The sequence below is a fragment of the Vombatus ursinus genome, unplaced genomic scaffold (genome assembly GCF_900497805.2).
Source record: "Vombatus ursinus unplaced genomic scaffold, bare-nosed wombat genome assembly UNPS02014884.1, whole genome shotgun sequence".
Classification (NCBI taxonomy): domain Eukaryota; kingdom Metazoa; phylum Chordata; class Mammalia; order Diprotodontia; family Vombatidae; genus Vombatus; species Vombatus ursinus.
This window is the reverse complement of record NW_020954662.1, coordinates 4,308,984-4,326,981: the sequence shown is the minus strand read 5'-3', so window position 1 is coordinate 4,326,981 and position 17,998 is coordinate 4,308,984. Positions and strand designations below refer to the sequence as shown.

The 17,998-nt window shown below is 43.3% G+C and overlaps 1 protein-coding gene across 5 annotated transcripts in view; it reads right to left on the bottom strand.

Annotated features, from left to right (window-relative positions):
- LOC114028477 (transmembrane and coiled-coil domain-containing protein 4-like) overlaps positions 1-17,998 on the bottom strand; it is a 109,908-nt gene that overhangs the window by 82,459 nt on the left and 9,451 nt on the right. For 3 of the 5 annotated variants that reach the window (XM_027842717.1, XM_027842720.1, XM_027842721.1), the window contains exons 3-6: positions 15,715-15,892; positions 12,889-13,063; positions 12,134-12,161; positions 2,174-2,306 (exon numbers count right to left, since the gene is read on the bottom strand). In XM_027842717.1, the coding sequence (XP_027698518.1) occupies positions 2,174-2,306; positions 12,134-12,161; positions 12,889-13,063; positions 15,715-15,884 (506 nt within the window). In that variant the 5' untranslated portion in view covers positions 15,885-15,892. Of the gene's footprint in view, positions 1-2,173; positions 2,307-12,133; positions 12,162-12,888; positions 13,064-15,714; positions 15,893-17,451; positions 17,915-17,998 lie in introns of all 5 variants that reach the window. The other 2 variants (XM_027842718.1, XM_027842719.1) reach the window with 1 other exon arrangement.

Genomic DNA, 17,998 nt, shown 5'->3' with positions numbered 1-17,998 from the left:
GTAGTAGTAATAGTGGTGGTAGTAATAGTAGTAGTGGTTGTGGTGGTAACAGTAGTAATAGTAGTGGTGGTGATACTGGTAGTAGTAGTGGCAGTAGTGGTAATGGTAGTAGCAGTAATATCAGACACCTCAAAATTTACAAAGATCTTCACACGGGAACATAGTAGGACCACAGTTCTAGACTGGAAGGGGCCTCAGCAGTCATCTAGTGCAGCCCCTTTGTTTTACAGATGGGTAAACTGAGGGAGATGACTTGCCCAAGGTCAGTCAATCCATCAATCAACAGGTATTTCATAAGCCCCAGCAATGTGCCAGGCATCGTTCTAGGCCCTCGGGATACAGAGTACAAAGAATGAAGAGACCTCTTTTTGCTAGGAGTTTCCATTCTAATGGGGGAGACAAGTCCATATTCAGTTCCCACTCAGCATAAATGTAAAGAGAACAAATACAAACTAGTTGAATACAGGGTAGTTTGAGAGGGAGGGCACCAGGAAAGGCTTATTGTAGAAGATGGGGCTGTAGCTTCCTCTTAAAGGAAGAGAGGGCTTAGATGAGGCGGAGGTAAGGAGGAGGGAGTCCCACATCTCCATCATCTCCTTTATCTTCACAACAATCCTTTTATTTTCTGCTTTGTATTCCCAGGACCTGGCACGTACTCAGTGCTTAATAAATGTGTGTGGGTAGTTCTAAATTTGCACATCTTAAATGTCTTCATTATTAATATTAATAAATCACTTATTAATACTTAAGATTATTTATTACTATCAAAATGTCAATATTTCTTTATTATTAATTGTAGGACCATGGGCAAGTTCCTTTCCCTCCCTGAGCCTCAGTTTCCTCCTTGGTAAAAGGACTGGTTTGGACTAAATGATCTCTGATTCCTTAGAGTCTCTGCCTTATTGAGGTAGGGTTGGTAGGGTGGGAACCTTCGTTCTAATCCCAGCTCTACGGCTGGATGATTTAAGAGGCAAGCTTTGGGGAAAAGGCACCCTCAGAGGGTGTTGGTCTTAGAGAAGAAAAGGCTGGAAGAAACCTCACTGTGTGACTGTATTACATTCAACTGGTGGAGACCTGTCGTCTAAGAGAAAAGACAGAAATGAGCTAAGCTTGGGGAAACAAACAAAAAAACAAAAATGACCCAGAAGTAGGGAGCTACGATAGAGTGAACTTTGTCATCTGTATAAGAATAACAGCAGCAGAAATGACAATGAGGATGGTGATAATTCTGGGCTCCTTTCCAGCTCCAAATTCTGTCATCCTGATTGGACAGGCAATGTGACATAAGGGATAGAGCAGTAGACCTGGAGTCAGTAAGATCTGGGTTCAAATTCCGCCTCCAATTAGCTGTGTGACCACTGGCCAATCATTTCATCTCTCTGAGTCTTGGTTTTGTCATCTGTAAAATGGGTGACAGGATGCCTGTAGTGTGGACTTAGTTCAAGGGCTGTTGTGAAACTTAAATAAGATCTTTATAAACTTTAAAGCCCCATATGAATGCTAGTAAATGCTAATGAAAGCTCGATATGCATGCTACAATAGCTATCCTTTTTTAAATTTATTTTTTTAGCTTAAAAAAAACAATTTTCTCTCCTTTTCATTTCCCTCTGGCTCCCATTAGAAAAAAAGAAAAAGAAAACCCTTGTAACACATACGTACAGGTAAACAAAACAAATTCTTGCATAGGACACATCCAAAAATATTATCACACGAGTGATGACTCCCCCCCAGAACCAGCCAGAAAACATTTACAATGCTGTGTGAGCCCAGACAAGGTACACAACCTCTCTGTGCCGGGGGGGGGGGGGACTCTTCTGAAATCCTAAGTTGCAGTGGTGGAGGAAGCTTCCTCCTCTGGGACATTCCTCTATAAATGGAAATCACAGATTCAGTCCCATCACATCCCTCTATGTTCTAACAAGTCAGGGACAGGTGTGATCTATTTTTAAAAATGATTTTCAGCTAAAATGGTTAAATTAAACAAGAAAAAAGTTCATTAAAAAGGTTAGTTGCAATTAATTAGAAACTCCCCTTGTGGGAACATCACTTGGTTCTCACAGCACTCCTGGTAGGAAGGTATTAAAGGGGCCATGGTACCCATTTCACAGATGAGAAAGTTGAGGCTCATTCCCTGAGAATGGATTTTCCTGAAAAGTTACAAGTGCCATCTTACTCAGACTCTTCTCCCCGTCTCTCCTTCAGGCTTTCCAGTAACATCTCTTCCAGGTTCTCCAGCTCCTCTGGGGCTATTTTCAGCAGCCACGTGACATGGCACACAAGTACCCTGGCTCGAGCATCATAGGAGCCTTCAGGTGGAACAAAAACATGGGGGATTAAGAAGGTGCTTTTATTGGATTCCTGTCAAGAATCAAAACAGCTCCTAGTTCTAGAGCACTTCAAGGGATAAAGTACAAAACTCTTCCTCACCATGACCCTGCATGGTAGAGAGTGTGGGGGATTTTGTCATCCCCATTTTACAGATGGGAACACTGAGGCTCAAGGAGGTGAGGAGACTCACCTAGGATCACACTAGAAAAGGTCAAAGCCAGGAATCAAACCCAGGGCCTCTGATTCCCAGTCCTGTGGTCCTTCTACTGTGCTACACACTACCAGACCATGAATATTAATAATGGCCCAAATTTCATGGTGCCTTTTAAGATTTACACGGCGTTTCCCTTCTGGAAATAAGTCCTCCAAGGTTATCGTGTACCTCCTCTGCATGGCTCTATCCAGGCAGCAAGGAAAGGATCTAGTGTGCTAGGTCAGAGTTGGAAAGACCCAAATTCAAATCCTGCCTTTAGATACTTACTAGCTGTGATCTAGGACAAGTCATTTAACTGCTGCCTGCCTCAGTTTCCTCATCTGTAGAATGGGATACCAATAGCACCTACCTCCCAAGGTTGTTGTGAGCTTGTTAAATGAGTGCATAGAACACTTTGCATACCTTAAAGTGTTATATGAAGGTGGCTACTATAAACCTCTTTGTAATATCCATTTACATGGGTATCTCCTATTAGAAAGTAAACTCCTATAGGGTAGGAACTTCTAGTTTTTCCTTCGTATCCCCAGAGATTAACATTGTGCTGGACACGTAAACAATGTTAAGGTATGTATTTGTTGATTAATGAGTTGATAAATATTATCAGGGGCGGCTAGGTGGCACCATAGGGCAGAGAGTGCCAGGCCTGGAGTCAGGAGATCCTGAGCTCAAATCTGCCCTCAGACACTTACTAGCTGTGTGACCCTGGGCAAGTCACTTCACCCTGTCTGCCTCGGTTTCCTCATCTGTAAAATGAGCTACAGAAGGCAATGGCAAATACTTCAGGATCTCTGCCAAGAAAACCTCAAATGAGGTCACAGAGAGTCAGACATGACTGAAATGAATCAACAAGGACGACAAATATTATCATTATCATTTCACAGATGAGAAAACAGGGTCCCCAAAAGATCACAGCATTATAGACCTCGAGCTGGAAGCATCCTCAGAGTCCAATCTCTATCATTTACAGATGAGGAAACTGAGGCCCAAGGAGGTGAAGTGATTTGCCCAGAGCTGCCCAGGTAGTAAGCGTCAAAAGTGAGATTTGAACCCAGTTCCTCTGATTACAGAGTCAGGTGATTTTTCCACTGACTAGTCCAAGGTCACAAAGCTAGCATGTGGCACAGCCAGAATTCAGCCCGGATCGCTTAACTTCAAGTGCAGATCCCCCGCCGCTACTCAAGAAACCCCCCTCCCCCTCTGTCCACTCATCCTGTCTGGCTGGTGGTTGGAGGGGCCAAGCTCTTTGAGGACAGGAACTGTTTTTTTTTTTTCCTTTCATTGTATCCCCATCACCAAACACAGAGCCTGATATGTAGTAGGTGCTTACTAAGTGCCAGTGGGCTTAGATTCTTAGAATTTAGCCAATGGCTCACTAATGTTCAGACTCTGCAGTATGATGGATGTTCCAATAAACCTTGTCTTTGGCTGAAAAAATAAAATAAGTGCTAGTGGACTGACTGACTCAGAGATGGGGGTCTGTGCCACCTGGTTATGGCATGAGAGCCCAGCCCTGTGGGTGGATAGGATAAAGAGTAAGGGGTGACTCAGACAGGGAAGACATTGGCCAAGGCATATCTGAATGGCAGCCTATGGCACAGGAATAGCCGGGGTAGCTGGGAGGGTCCTAAGAAACCTTAACTCCAAGAGAACAAGGACCTTAAGGAACTGGGCAGAGGGCCCATGATCTACGCTCAATCCCATTGGAAGTTACATTACTAGTTAATATTTCTTGTTCAAAGAACCCACATTTTTATAGGACCTAGAGATACACAAAATGTTTTCCTCACCCGGTTGGGCAGCATAAATATTCTTATTCCCATTTATAGGGGGAGACTGTGAGCCATAGCACTCTGGTGGAATAAGAGGAGAAATGGAGTTGTCCATCCCAAAGCTGGATGAAGAAGGTCAGTGAGGGTTCCTGTCTCTTCTCCAATAGCCCTGCCCGGATGAGTGAGGGCCAGGAGGAAAGCCTGATTAAGGCAGAGAGGGCAGAAAAGGATGAAGACGCCCAAAGAGGCTGGGAGACTTGGGCCTCCTCCCTGCCTGGCACACCCTTCTCACGCCTCCCCAGACCTGTATTAACCAGCCGAGTGGCTACGTGCTGAGGGTCAGACCACCTCTCCCTGCCAGTTACTAGGTCAACCATGGCTCCTTTCGAGTAAATAGCTGGTATCAGAAGCAGGAGATAATCAGCACTAATGAGATTCAAACAACCTTCAGCAGCTGTCATTAGTCAATGAGAATTATCAATAGCCATTAATGCAAGTGTCATTGATCAAGGTTATGGTGAGTAAGCTGGATGGAATATTGGCCAAGTGCACACCATTGATTAAGATTTTCCAAAAGCCTCTTTTGAAGATGAGGAAACAGAGGCCCAGAGAGATCCAATGACCTGCCCGAGGTCATACTGCTGGTCTCAAGTTCAAACCACATGAGGATCTGGATTCAGAGGGCCTGGGTTCCAATCCCACTTGCCACCTGTGTGACCTTAGGCAGTCTATGTGACCTCCATTTTCTCAACTGTAAAATGGACCAGATGGGCCCTGAGGAACCTTTCAGCTCCGGATCAATGATCCTATAATCACCTGAAGAACTGAGAAGGGTTAGCATAGAAAAGAGAACCCTCACCTGGGGACTGTTTCATGGCTGTTTTTGTATTCCTTTCACTGAGCTCAGCACCTGGCCCAGAGGAGGTGCTTAATAAATGTTTACTGATCGACATGTTGGCTGATATGTTGGCTTGTATTCAAGTAAAGAGCATTACATGTGGAAGAGGAAATATGGCATGGTCTACAGGGAATTCTGGTTGGGTAGGAGTAGGAGCAGGGGTGGGGAACCTGTGGCCTTCTAGCCCCTTGGGTGTGGCCTTTTGACTGAGTCCAAGTTTTACAGAACAAATCCTTTTATTAAGGGGATTTGTTTTGTGAAGTCTGGATTCATTCACAGAGCTGCACTTGAGGACCTAGAGGGTCACATGTGGCCTCAAGGCTGAAGGTTCCTCACCCCTGGGTTGGACTAATTGGCCTGTCATCTCTCCTCACTCTGAAATGTTAATTCTAAAGATACTAGAGATAATTGAGATTAATCTGTTAACCTGGAGTCTGCGAACTTGTTTTTAAAATATTTTGAAAATTTTTATTAATTTATTTAGTTTAATTTTATAAATTTTTTAAAAAATTGTTAAATATTTTGAGAACTGTATTTCAATAGAATTGGTTTCCATTCTAATCCTATAGGCTTTATTTTAAACATTTAACATTATTCCAAGAAGGGGTCACAGAACTGTCAAAAGGATCCAGGACACAAAAAGGGTTAAGGGCTGCTACAGGAAAGCTTCTTGGAATTCCAACCAAGCCAGAGTCCACTTGGAGATCTAGGTTAAATGAGCCTGTGCAATTAAAGACTTAAGGAGGCATTGTGATGGGGCGGGAAGAGCATGAGCCCAGATAGGTCATTTTAGCTTTATGGACTTCAGTTTCCTTATCTGTTAAATGGGGATTATAATGTTAGTACTGCCTAACTTTATAAACTGGCCCCAGAAATAGGAGCAGTTATTAAGTAAGAGCTGGGTTACCAAGGGCATCTGAAAGGAGCAAACTTCCTTACAGACACGGGATGACACAGGCTTCTCCAACTCTACTATCAGAACTCTGGCTTCCCTTGTGGCTGCTAAGCACGCACTTTGGGCCATAGTACAGGCCACAGGGCCCTCTTCTTTTGTTACCTTGATTTTATTTTTCACGTATTTATTTATTTTTAATCAAAGTCTGCTCTCTCTTCTTATTTCCTTCTCTCCTCTAACCCCATTGCGAAAGCTACAACATAGTTGAGCAAAACAACATTGCATTGGCCTGTTAAAAATTCCTGCACTGGCCATGTTAAAAAAAAAAAAGTCAGTCTCCCTCTGCCCCTTGAATCCATCAGTAGGCGGGTAACATCAATATGAGTCCTCCAGAATTACAGCTGGTTATTGTGTTGATCAGAGTTCTTAAGTCTTCCAAAGTTATTTGTCTTAAAAATATTGTTGTTATTGTATAAATTGTTCTGTTCACTTCACTCTGCGACAGTTCATACAGATCTCTCCAGGTTTCTCTCCTTCCTCATTCCTTACAGCACAATAGTATTCCATCACATTCATATATCACAACTTATTCAGCCATTCCCCAATTGATGGGCATCCCCTCAATTTCCAGTTCTTTGCCACCACAAAAAGAGCTGCTATAAATATTTTTATACTATTGGGTCCTTTTCCTCTTTTTAAAAATCTCTTTGGACCTAGTCATGTATTTCTGGGTCAAAGGATATGCATAATTTAATGGCTTTGGGGATGCAAAATGCTTTCCAGAATGGTCGGACCATTTCCCACTTCTGCCCACAGGGCATTAATATGCTTGTTTTTCCATGGCTTCTCCAGTATTCGTCATTTTCTTTTTCTGCCAATTTTGTCAATCTGAGGAGTGTGAGGGAGAATTTCAGAGTTGTTTTCATTTGATTTTCCCTAATTATTAGTGATTTAGAGCATCTTTTTATTTTCTGGAAAACTGCCTGTTCATATCCTTTGACCATTTATACATTGATTATTTTTATTTATTTATTTTATTTTTAGGCAATTGGGGTTAAGTGACTTGCCCAGGGTCACACAGCTAGTAAATGTCAAGTGTTTGGTCTGAGGCCGGATTTGAACTCAGGTTGTCCTGACTCCAGGGCCAGTGCTCTATGCACTGCGCCATCTAGCTGCCCCTCCTTTGAGCATTTATCAAATGGGGAATGGCATTGTGTCTAAGAGATAAGTCATGCTCATCACAAGCCACACTCTCGTGACAGCCCTTCTGTTCTCCACACTCACCCAGGCCCCAGGGAAATCCACTTCCCCTCAGCAGCCTAGTTTAATGTTTAATTGCCCTTCAGCAGGGATTAGAAGAGCAAAGATGCCCCATAACCCATGGGGCTGAAAGTTAAGTCCAAGGCTAGAAGGGCAGAGACTTGTCAGGGAATATTTTCAAGCAACTTAGACCTTGAACTTTCAAAGTTATTTAAAGAATGAAAGTGAATTCATGAAAGATTGAAGCCTTCAAAGTCACAGAGATGCAAGGGACCTTAAGAGATAGTCTGGTCCTTGTTCTGGGGAGGATTTCCAAAAGAACTAGAAAGAAAGAATGCTTACCACCTGGGTAAGGGTAAAGAGTTTAGAGGGCCCTTAGAACAGAGAATGTCAGAACTGGGAGGGCCCTTAGAACATAGATGTCAGAGCTGTGAAGGGCCCTTAGAATCCAGAATATCAGAGCTGAGGTGGGGGGTCCTTAGAACACAGGATGTCAGAGCTGGGAGGGACCTTAGAACATAGATGTCAGAGCTGGGAGGGATCTCAGAACACAGAATATCAGAGCTAGGAAGGGCCCTCAGAACATAGATGTCAGAGCTGGGATGGGCCTTAGAGCACCAGATGTCAGAAGTGGGAGGGCCCTTAGAACACAGGATGTCAGAGCTGGGAGGGACCTTAGAACATAGATGTCAGAGCTGGGAGGGATCTTAGGACACAGAATATCAGAGCTAGGAAGGGCCTTCAGAACACAGAATGTCAGAGCTGGGAGGGGCCTTAGAGCACCAGATGTCGGAAGTGGGAGGGCCCTTAGAACACAGGATGTCAGAGCTGGGAGGGACATAGAATGTTAGGAGCTAGCGAGGATAACATGGTGCAGCGGTAACAGCACTGGATTTGGATTCATAGGACCATGGGTTCCTAACTGCTTACTACCTGGGTGACCCTGGGCAGTCGTTCAACCTCTGTGGCCCTCAGTTTCCTCACGTATACAAACAGAATCTACAGAAGGGACTTTTGATCCTCTGGGGCTGTGTATGAAGATGACCTCTGAGGCATCTCTGATTCAACAAGCATTTATTAAGTGCTTATGGTATACATTTACCCCTTCCTAAGTGCTAGGGATATAAAGACCACAGTTCCTACCTTCAAGGAGCTTACTACTCACAGCTTCAGACCCTGTGACCTTGGAACACAGGATGCTAGAGAGAGAAGAGACACCAGGGCTTTCTGGTCCAACATCATTTCCTAGTGGGAAGCAGACTCTGAGAGGGAAAGCCTTGTGCCCAAGTCACACATAGGATTTGTGACTAAGCCAGGAAGAGAATTGAGTTCTCCTGATTCTCAGGCCTGTGTTCTTTCTACTATTCTACATTGCCCCTTGGAGATCACAGAATTACATAATCTAGGAGTTGGACAGAACCCTAGAAGCCAATACCTGAGTTCAACCAATATCTGAATAATAATCCCTTCTAATAATAGATAAAAATCATAATATTTTATAGTAAACAAAATACTTTGCATATACTATGATCTCATTTGATCCTCACAATAATCCTATGAGGTACATTTTACAGATGAGGAAACTGAGGCAAACAGGGTTAAGTGACTTGTCCAGGGTCACACTTTATATCACTCACATTTTCTAGTGTAACCCTTCCCCTAAATTTCATTTCTTTTTCAAAGTAGAAATGTGTAGTAAATGGCAAAATAAGACAAAGAAGTAATAGATTCCTTCCCCCTGTCCAATACGTACGAATACACACACTCTCAATGCCACTATAGAAAAATATGCACGAATACAGACATATGTATATACATATGTGCACATGTATGTATATACAGACATACATGTGCACTAATACTCAAGGAGATATACACATACATATGCAAAAATACGTATACCATCAGTGCACACAGAGAAGAAATGTGTGGAGGGGCAAACGTGTAGGGAACAAGGAGGCAGCTAAGTATCATGGAGGATGGACGGCTGGTCCTGGAGTCTGGAAAGACCTGAGTTCAAAACCGGCCTCAGACACTAGCTGTGTGACCCTGGGCAAGTCACTTAACCTCTAGAGGCCTGCCTCAGTTTCCCCAACTGTAAAATGGGAATAATAACGGCACCTATCTCCTGGGTCTGTTGTGAGGATCAAATGAGATAATATGTGTAAAGTGCCTGGCACAAAGTAGGTACTTAAAAATAAACGCTTATTCCTTCTCTTCCCTTTCCCTGCCTATCTCTTACTTAGGGGATTGGGCTCAGCAACATTTTTTAGTTAAAATTCCAGAGGCTTTTGTTAAATGTATCTTTTAGATAAGCAGATGCTTATCGCCCAGAGGGAAAACAAATCCCAGCTTTCCCCCTCCTCCTCCCTTTCACATAAGTTGCCCTTCCCTTCCCTCCCACAGGGACTTGTCTAGATGGCATTTCATCTCTGGCAGGAAGTTCTGGAACCCAGGTGCCAGACTCCTTGGGACCCAGAGCTGGGCTCTCCTAGCTAGTGAATGCTGTCCAAATTTATCCTCAGTGACAGCCAGAGGCCAAAACAGAATCGAAAGAAGTCCAGATTCTGCTCTGGGGAGCCATATGGGCTCCCCAAACACGGAAGGAATGTCTCACAAGGGAAGTTTCTGTGGTTTTGAGCTAACACTGGATACATACCGGCTGTTAGAAATTCAGCAAAGCTCCCTGGTCGTGGAGCTCACCCTCTCAATAAAGCAGGAAGTTTCTCCTGGCCAGTTCAACCCTCCTTCTTCCTGGTTATATTTCTAAAAGTGCCCCGGGTAAGTTTCATGGAACAGGTTCTGCAGGGTATTGTTTTCAATGGTGGAGGCCCACGGGTCAAAGAAAGGAGGAAGGGGGCCAAGGTTCATTGCTAGAGCTTTTAAAAAGCACAGCTATGAAAGCAGGATCCTGGGCCCCCTAGAAGGGGGATCAGGATGGTTTTAGGGCAGCCCAGGATTCTGCTGGCAGGCCTGCTACTACCTTCCTGGCCTGCAGCTTCCTCACCTATAAATGAGGGAGGCGAACAGGGACAAAAGTTCCTTCTAGACATGACATTCTATGCTCAAACAACATTTCCAGCTCTGCAGTCTAAGAGCTCTCCCAACTCTGTCATTCTATGTTCTAAGGACCCTTGCAGCTCTGTCAATCTGTGTTCTAAGGGTCCTCTCAGCTCCAACATTCTGGGTTCAAGGGGCCCTCCCAACTTTGACATTCTATGTTCTAAGGGCCCTTCCAGCTCTGTCATTCTCTATTCTAAGGGTCCTCCCAGCTGACATTCTGTGTTCTAAGACTCCTCTCAACTCTGACATTCTGTGTTCTAAGGACTTTCCCAGCTCTGTCATTCTGTATTCTGAGACCCCTCTCAACTCTGTCATTCTGTGTTCTAAGGGCCCTCCCAGCTCTGACAGTCTGTCTTCTAAAGACCATTCCAGCTCTGATATTCTGTTCTAAATACACTACCAGCTTTGACATTTTGTGTTCTAAGGCCCCTCCCAACTCTGACATTCTATGTTCTAAGAATCCTCCCAGTTCTGACATTCTATGTTCAAAAAATGTTTCCAGCTCCAACATTCCTTGTTCCAAGGGCTCTCCCAGTTCTGTCATTCTATGTTCTAAGGGCCTTCCCATCTCTGACATTCTGTGTTCTAAGGCCTTCCCACCTCTGACATTCTGTGTTCTAAGGCCTTCCCACCTCTGACATTCTGTGCTCTAAGGTCCCTCCCAACTCTGACATTCTGTATTCTAAAGACCATTCCAGCTCTGATATTCTGTTCTAAATACTTCACTAGTTTTTGACATTCTGTGTTCTTGATAGCCTATGTTCTAAAGTCCCTTCTAGTTCTGAGGTCCCTGTAACATTCTATATTTTAATCAGATTCTTTCCAACTAGGATATCCTATGTTCCAAGGCCTCTTCCAGCTCTGACTTTCTGTATTCTAAGGTCCCTTTCAGCTGTGGCATTCTGTGATCCTTCTTGCCACTGATCTGAGTCAATGATTACCTTACCAAAATGTGTTTCCTAACCTGCAGTTAGCCATCTCAGGCTACTGAATCCCTAACTCCTCATTATCACGGGGTCATCAGATTAAACTGGAACACTTCACAGATGTTATCAGATTTTATACCGATATTATCTAGATATGAGAGAATGATTACTCGCACTTGGAGACACACATAGGACACTTAGTTATTCTTGTAGATAAAGCTTCTGGGTCGGAAGTTCATTTAACACGTCCCACTTCCTCTTTGTGATGCCCGCATTCACGTGCTGGGAGAACACGCAGCTATATGGAGGGCCAGGGCCGGGGTCAATCTAAGAGGGACCCTTGTCTATAATAGAGGCTGCTGTAATAGAGCTGTTGTAGAGCTGACCCCTTGGAGTCGGGAGATCTGAGTGCCAATCATGGTCTGGACACTAACTCTATCTTAGTTAGGGGATTCCTAACTAAGGGATTCCCTCAGGATTTTTCTTTTTGTTTTATTTTGTATCACCAATGGCTACCACGGTAGCTGGCATATAGGCTCACCGATCCAGCACGAGAAGGGGCCTTAGCAACCATAACCTCCAACCTGTTAATTTTATAGATGAGGAAACTGGGGGCTCCCTTGCACATAAGGAAGTCTGTCTCACTATTAAAGACTGGAAGTTATGAGTAAGCCCAAACTTCTAATGCTAAATCTACGATTTTATGAGTATTGGCCCTAGAATTAAGAGGGTGCCCCCCGTCCCATTTTATAAAAAAAAGACTTAGGAAATCAAACTTACCATTCCTGAGGGAGAAGGTCAGAAGATCCTAGGAAACAAAAGGAAATTAGGGATGTATGTATAGAATCAATGATTAAAATCCTGTTATCATTCAAGCTGTTAGTTGGAGGGGACTTTAGAACACAGACCGCTAGCCGTTGAAGGAACTTTAGAGGTCACCTAGTCCAAACCTTTCATTTAACAGATGGGGAAACTGAGGCACAGAGAAGGGAAGGGTTTGTCCAAGTTCACTGCCATCTCTTTGGGCAAACATCGCCTCTTACCCTTGTTTACATTGCCCCAACGTCTTTGAGTGCTTGCCCATTTCACAGACAAGGAGAAAGCTCAAAGAGTTTGGATAACTTACTCAGAGGTATTCAATATACTGCCAAAGATCCATGTTCCTCAAGTGTAGCCCAGTCATTTCCCTTCAGGAGTGAATACAGGAAAAAAATGACAGACCGTAGAATATCAGCTGGGAGCAGCCTTAGACCACAGAACATCAGAGCAGGGAGGGCCCTTAGAGCACAGAATATCAGAGCAGGGAGGGCCCTTAGAACACAGAATGTCAGAGTTTGGAGGGTCCTTAGAACACAGAATGTCAGAGCTGGGAGGGCCTTTAGAACACAGGATGTCAGAGCTGAATGTACTAGAGGTACATTTTACAGATGCTGGAGTCTGCTGCACTCCTAGTCCTGCAAACTCATTTCCAGGCTGGCTGTAAAAAAAGATTTCATTTTCCGCTTCATTCATTCCTGTCCAGGGGGTCTGGGTACCTGTGTAATCACTAGTGGATCATTCTCCAAGACTGGATCCTTCAATAAAATTTCTGCAAATGTGGCCTCCTCTTCTCCTCCCAGGCCATCAGCAAAGGCCACCATGGAGGGGAGGACTGTTTCTGGTAACTCCAGCCATTTCACTAAGCTTTCCACAAATTCCATCCGAAAGGAGCTGAAAGACACAATTATTTCAGACACAGAGAGTTCTGCTTTCCTCTCTCCCAATTCTAGCTCCTGATTATCCAACACTGGGAAGAACTGAGATAAGTGAAATGCCCAGGTAATTTCAAAATCTCATTTTAGTAGAAACTTTACTAAATGGCTAATAAATCACAAATTTAATTATGACAATCCACCAACAATAATAATAGTTAACATTTATATAACTTTTTAGAGTTTGCAAAGTGCTTTATAAATAGAATCTCATTTGATCCTCACAATATCCCTGAGAAGCAGATGCTAATATTACTCTTATTTTACAGATGAGGAAACTGAATCAGACAGTGGTAAAGTGATTTGCTCAGGATCATACATCTGGGAAATGTCTGAGGCTGGATTTGAGCTCAGGTCTCCCTGACTCCAGGTCCACTGTGCCACCTAGATGCCCAAAGCACCAACTTTATGAGTCACAAGTGTTAAGTTTAAGTCCTGGCTCTGCCTTGAACTTACTGCGTGATCCTGGACTCATGCCTTCCCTATGCCTCAGTTTCCATATCTATAAAATTAATAACAATTCTCATTTTCCATAGAGCTTTAAAGTTTTAGAAAGTGTTTTCCTTATAACATCCCTGTGAGGTAGGTAGTGAAAAGATTCTTACTCTCATTCCACAGATGAGGAAACTGAGGCAGAGAGGTCATATAGAATCACAGAATCTAAGAGCTGTAAAAGACCTCAGAAGTAACCCAATCCAATTTACATTCAACCGAGAATGCTCTCTTTAACATCCCTGACATGTGGCCATCCAGAAACCACCCAAATATCTCCAGGGTGAACCCACTACCTCCTGAAACAACCCACTCCACTCCAGGACAGCTCCATCTGCCAGGAAATACCTTACATAGCATTGAACCCAAATTGGCCTCTGCTTCTCCCATCCACTGCTCCAAGGCCTCCCATACATGACAATCTTGTCTTCTCTAGGCTTGATGCTCTGACTGAACCTTGAATGCTCTGGTCTCCAGGCATCTCCTGGTCACCTCCCTTCAGGACAAGCCCAACCCACCTATGTCCTTCCAAAAATATGCCACCCAGAACTGTTTCTGGAAACTTAGGCCACTTCACTAGACCTTCCACAAATTCCATCCAAGATGATATCAAACTAATAATGATACTATTTGGCTCAAAGTTGGGATTTGAACCCAGATTTATGATTATATGTCGGATCCTGTCCTGAACATCCTGAACATGCAAGTTACATATAATTTTTAGCCAAAAATTATTTTTTATTTTTTACTTTTCCAAAATTTAGTTATCCTGCATAAATTAGTAGGGGCAGCTAGATGGTACAATGTGTAGACTGCTAGGCTTAGACTCAGAAAGACTCATTTTTCTGAGTTCAAATCTGGCCTCAGACACTTATTAGCTGTGTGACTCTGGGCAAGTCACTTAACCCTGTTTGCCTCAGTTTCCTCATCTGTAAAATGGGCTGGAGAAGGAAATGGCAAACCATTCTAGTATCTTTGCCAAGAAAACCCTAAATGTGGCCATGAAGAGTGAGACACAGCTGAAAATGACTGAACAACAGCATGAATTAGTAGGCCACAAGGGCCTAAGCTCTAGTCCAGTGCTGCCATTAGAACTGACCCCAGGTATCAGACTAAAAGGCTCACTTCTATCTGTTGTCATATTCAAAGCTTAACGTCATTAATCACATAATTAAATTCATGTAATCCATACTTTTGTTCAGTCTTTCAGAGAGTCTCACTCTCTATGACCATAGCACATCTATACTTTTCGTAGGTTTTCTTCACAAAGATACTTGAGTGGTTTGTTATTTCCTTCTCCAGTGGATTAAGGCAAAAAGAGATTAAGTGACTTGCCCAGGGTCACATAGCTTGTAAGTGTCTGAGGTTGGATTTGAATTCAGGTGTACCTGACTCCAGGCCTGTCACTCTATCCACGGAGCAATCTAGCTGCCTCAGTCTACATATAGGGACTTCCAATTTTTCACTAGTGGAAAAACTTAGAAATTCTCAGACCAGTGAAATTCTAAAGTTGCTTCCAGTTCTGACAGTCTAAATCCTAAAAGCCAACGAGAGGATTAGCAATCACTGGGTCTTGTTCCCTGGACAAATTTGGAGAGGAAAAACCCAGGATAGTGGTGCGGATGAAGGGTGGTGGGACAAGAAGGGTGACACCAAAATGATATCTGATCCCTTCCTAGATGTTTCATTCCTTACTAAGGAGACAAAGTGTCCTTGCTAGGATTGTCTATCTAAACAATTGTGCCCCGCAAAATATTTCATCAACAAATCCCCAAAACTATTCTAAAAAAAAAAATCAGTCAATATGCATCTTGGCAAGAAAAGAGGGTAATTAGATAAGATGACAGACCTGCTGAGAGAGAGTCTTCATGTGGGAAAGAGAGAGCCTAATGAAACACCATGTTCCCTATATTGGGAAATCCTTTCTAATCCCTGGCCTGGGGACATTGCAGAGATGACGCATGCATTGAACAAGGAAATTGGACTCGATGATCTCTGACATTCTGTGTTCTAAGTTCCCTTTCTAGCTCTGCCATTTTCTGTTCTAAGTTCTCTTCTAGCTCTAACATTCTACGTTCCAAGGTCCTTTTCCAGATCATGATTCTAAAGTCAAAACACCTCTGTTCTGGTTCTGGAAACAGCCACGCCAGGGACATCCCGCAGAGAGCAGCATACGCAAAACGGCTTGCTTCTTCCAGCTCCTTGCCTGTGGACAGATGTGGCTCTGCCGCCGTCGCCGGCTCAGGATGCTTCCCAGCCCCTTGGCTCTGCCCCTCTGGGGCCGCCATCCTCGAACCTGCCGTAAAAGAAACCCGATGCAGCACATGTTACCGAGAAGCACAGAAAATTCTTCGTATCAAGATTCCTTGAAACGAACAGAGCCCGGAGCAGAGGGTCTGGGTTCCTGTTCTGACTATGTGGCCTTTGCTCAGAGATATGTGGATAAAAAAGAAACAAAATATGTGAAAGGGATCTGAGTCCTCGCAGGGATGGGAGCCACATATGCACCTTATATAGAGTCTTGTATGTGTATGTGTATGTGTATATCTATATCTATATCTATATATATATACACATACACACACATATACATATATATACACGTATACACACACATAAATATACATACATACATACATACATATACACATACATACATACATACACACACACACACACATATATATATATATATATATATATATATATATATATGTAGTCATTTCAACAAACATGTATCAAGTGAGAGGCAGCAAGAGGTAGGAGGTAAAGGGCCAGCCTTGGAATCAGGAAGAAAAAGGATAAGGTGGCTTTTCTAACCTGTCCTCATTTTGTTATGTATCTTGACAGTCATAAGAAAACATTTGTTTGCTCTGGAAAACAATAAGCCATAGGACAATTATAATCTTCAGAGAGACAAAAATTATTCATAATACTTGAAAATCTGCAGGCCTGTTTCAATTATGTTGAACCTGTTTTCCAGACCCGAATGTTTCCAGATTGTGTGTGAAAGTGAATTTTTCCGTGTTGTGTATGTTCACCAGCGGCATTTACCACAAAATAAAGAAGCCTCCACAGGGAAAAAAAAGAACAATTTAAAAAAAAGAAAAATTATAAGGCACTGGGCTTACAAATATGACCAAAAAATGACAGTCCCTTACCTCAAAGAACTTACATACTACTTATTCTCTCCTAATAATAGTTCCTATTTCTATAGCCCTTTAAGGTTTATAAAACACTCTCCTCATAGCAATTTTGTGAAGTGGGAGATATTAAGTATTAAGGAGGCAGGACTTGTAGTCAGAGGTCTTGGGTTCAAATTCCAGCTCTGCTACTACCCATCTGGCCTTGGGTAAGTCATTTTGCTTCTCCGGGCCTTGCTTTCTTAGTAACAATAGTAAGTATTTATGTGACGATCCAGGTTTGCAAAATGCTTTACAAATGTTATCTCATTTTATCTGCACAACAACCCTGAGAGGTAGGTGCTGTTACCGTCCACATTTTACAGATGAGGAAACTGAGGCAGAGAATGGTTAATTTACCCAGGATCACATATTTAAGCAAGGGTCTATGGCTGGATTTGAATTCAGGTCTTCCTGACTCCACGTCCAGCACTCTATCCAGTGAGCTGCCTGATACCATCTGTAAAATGAAGAGGTTGGACTGAATGAACTTGAAGGTCCTTTCAGCTCTAGAATTATGACTCCCCTTTTGCACGGGAAGAAACAGACCCAGAATTGTTAAATGACTTGTCCAAGGCGACAGAAGTCAGGAGGGAGTGGGGAAACACTAAGGCTAAGGCAGCATTCCCTTCCCCTCTCATGCTCTACCCTCTGCCCAAATTCACCTGTTTACCTGGTATTTATTCACTGCATGTAGATTTTGAGTCGACTTAGATTATACTCCATTGTCTCCCTCATTATAACAGCAAGGTCACTGAGAGCAGGGATTGTTGATTCTTTATATTTGGTCTAGCACCTAGCACAACGCCCAGCGCACAACAGGTGCTTAAGATAACACTTGTTGACTGACTGATTGAAACCATTCCCTTTGCCCTGGGAAGCAGTGAGGAACAAAGCTTGAGAGGAAGATCAGGGCGTGACTGTACAGGGCCTGGAGTGCCAAGTGGAGAATTCTGCACAGGAGTCTGCAAACAGGTCCTGGACTTCACTGATGGAGCTCAAATGAATCTTGTCCACACGGACGGAGCACACAGTCTGTGCACAGTACACCCACTAGCTGCTGGAGTTGCCTTACTTTAGGCTTTGACTGTGTAATAAGCTTCTCTCTTAATTTCTCTGGACCTCAGTTTTTTCATCTGAAAAATGAGATTGGATTAGAGGGTCTCTAAGATGCCTCCCAGCTCTGACATTCTGTGTTCTAAGGCTCCTCCCAGCTCTGA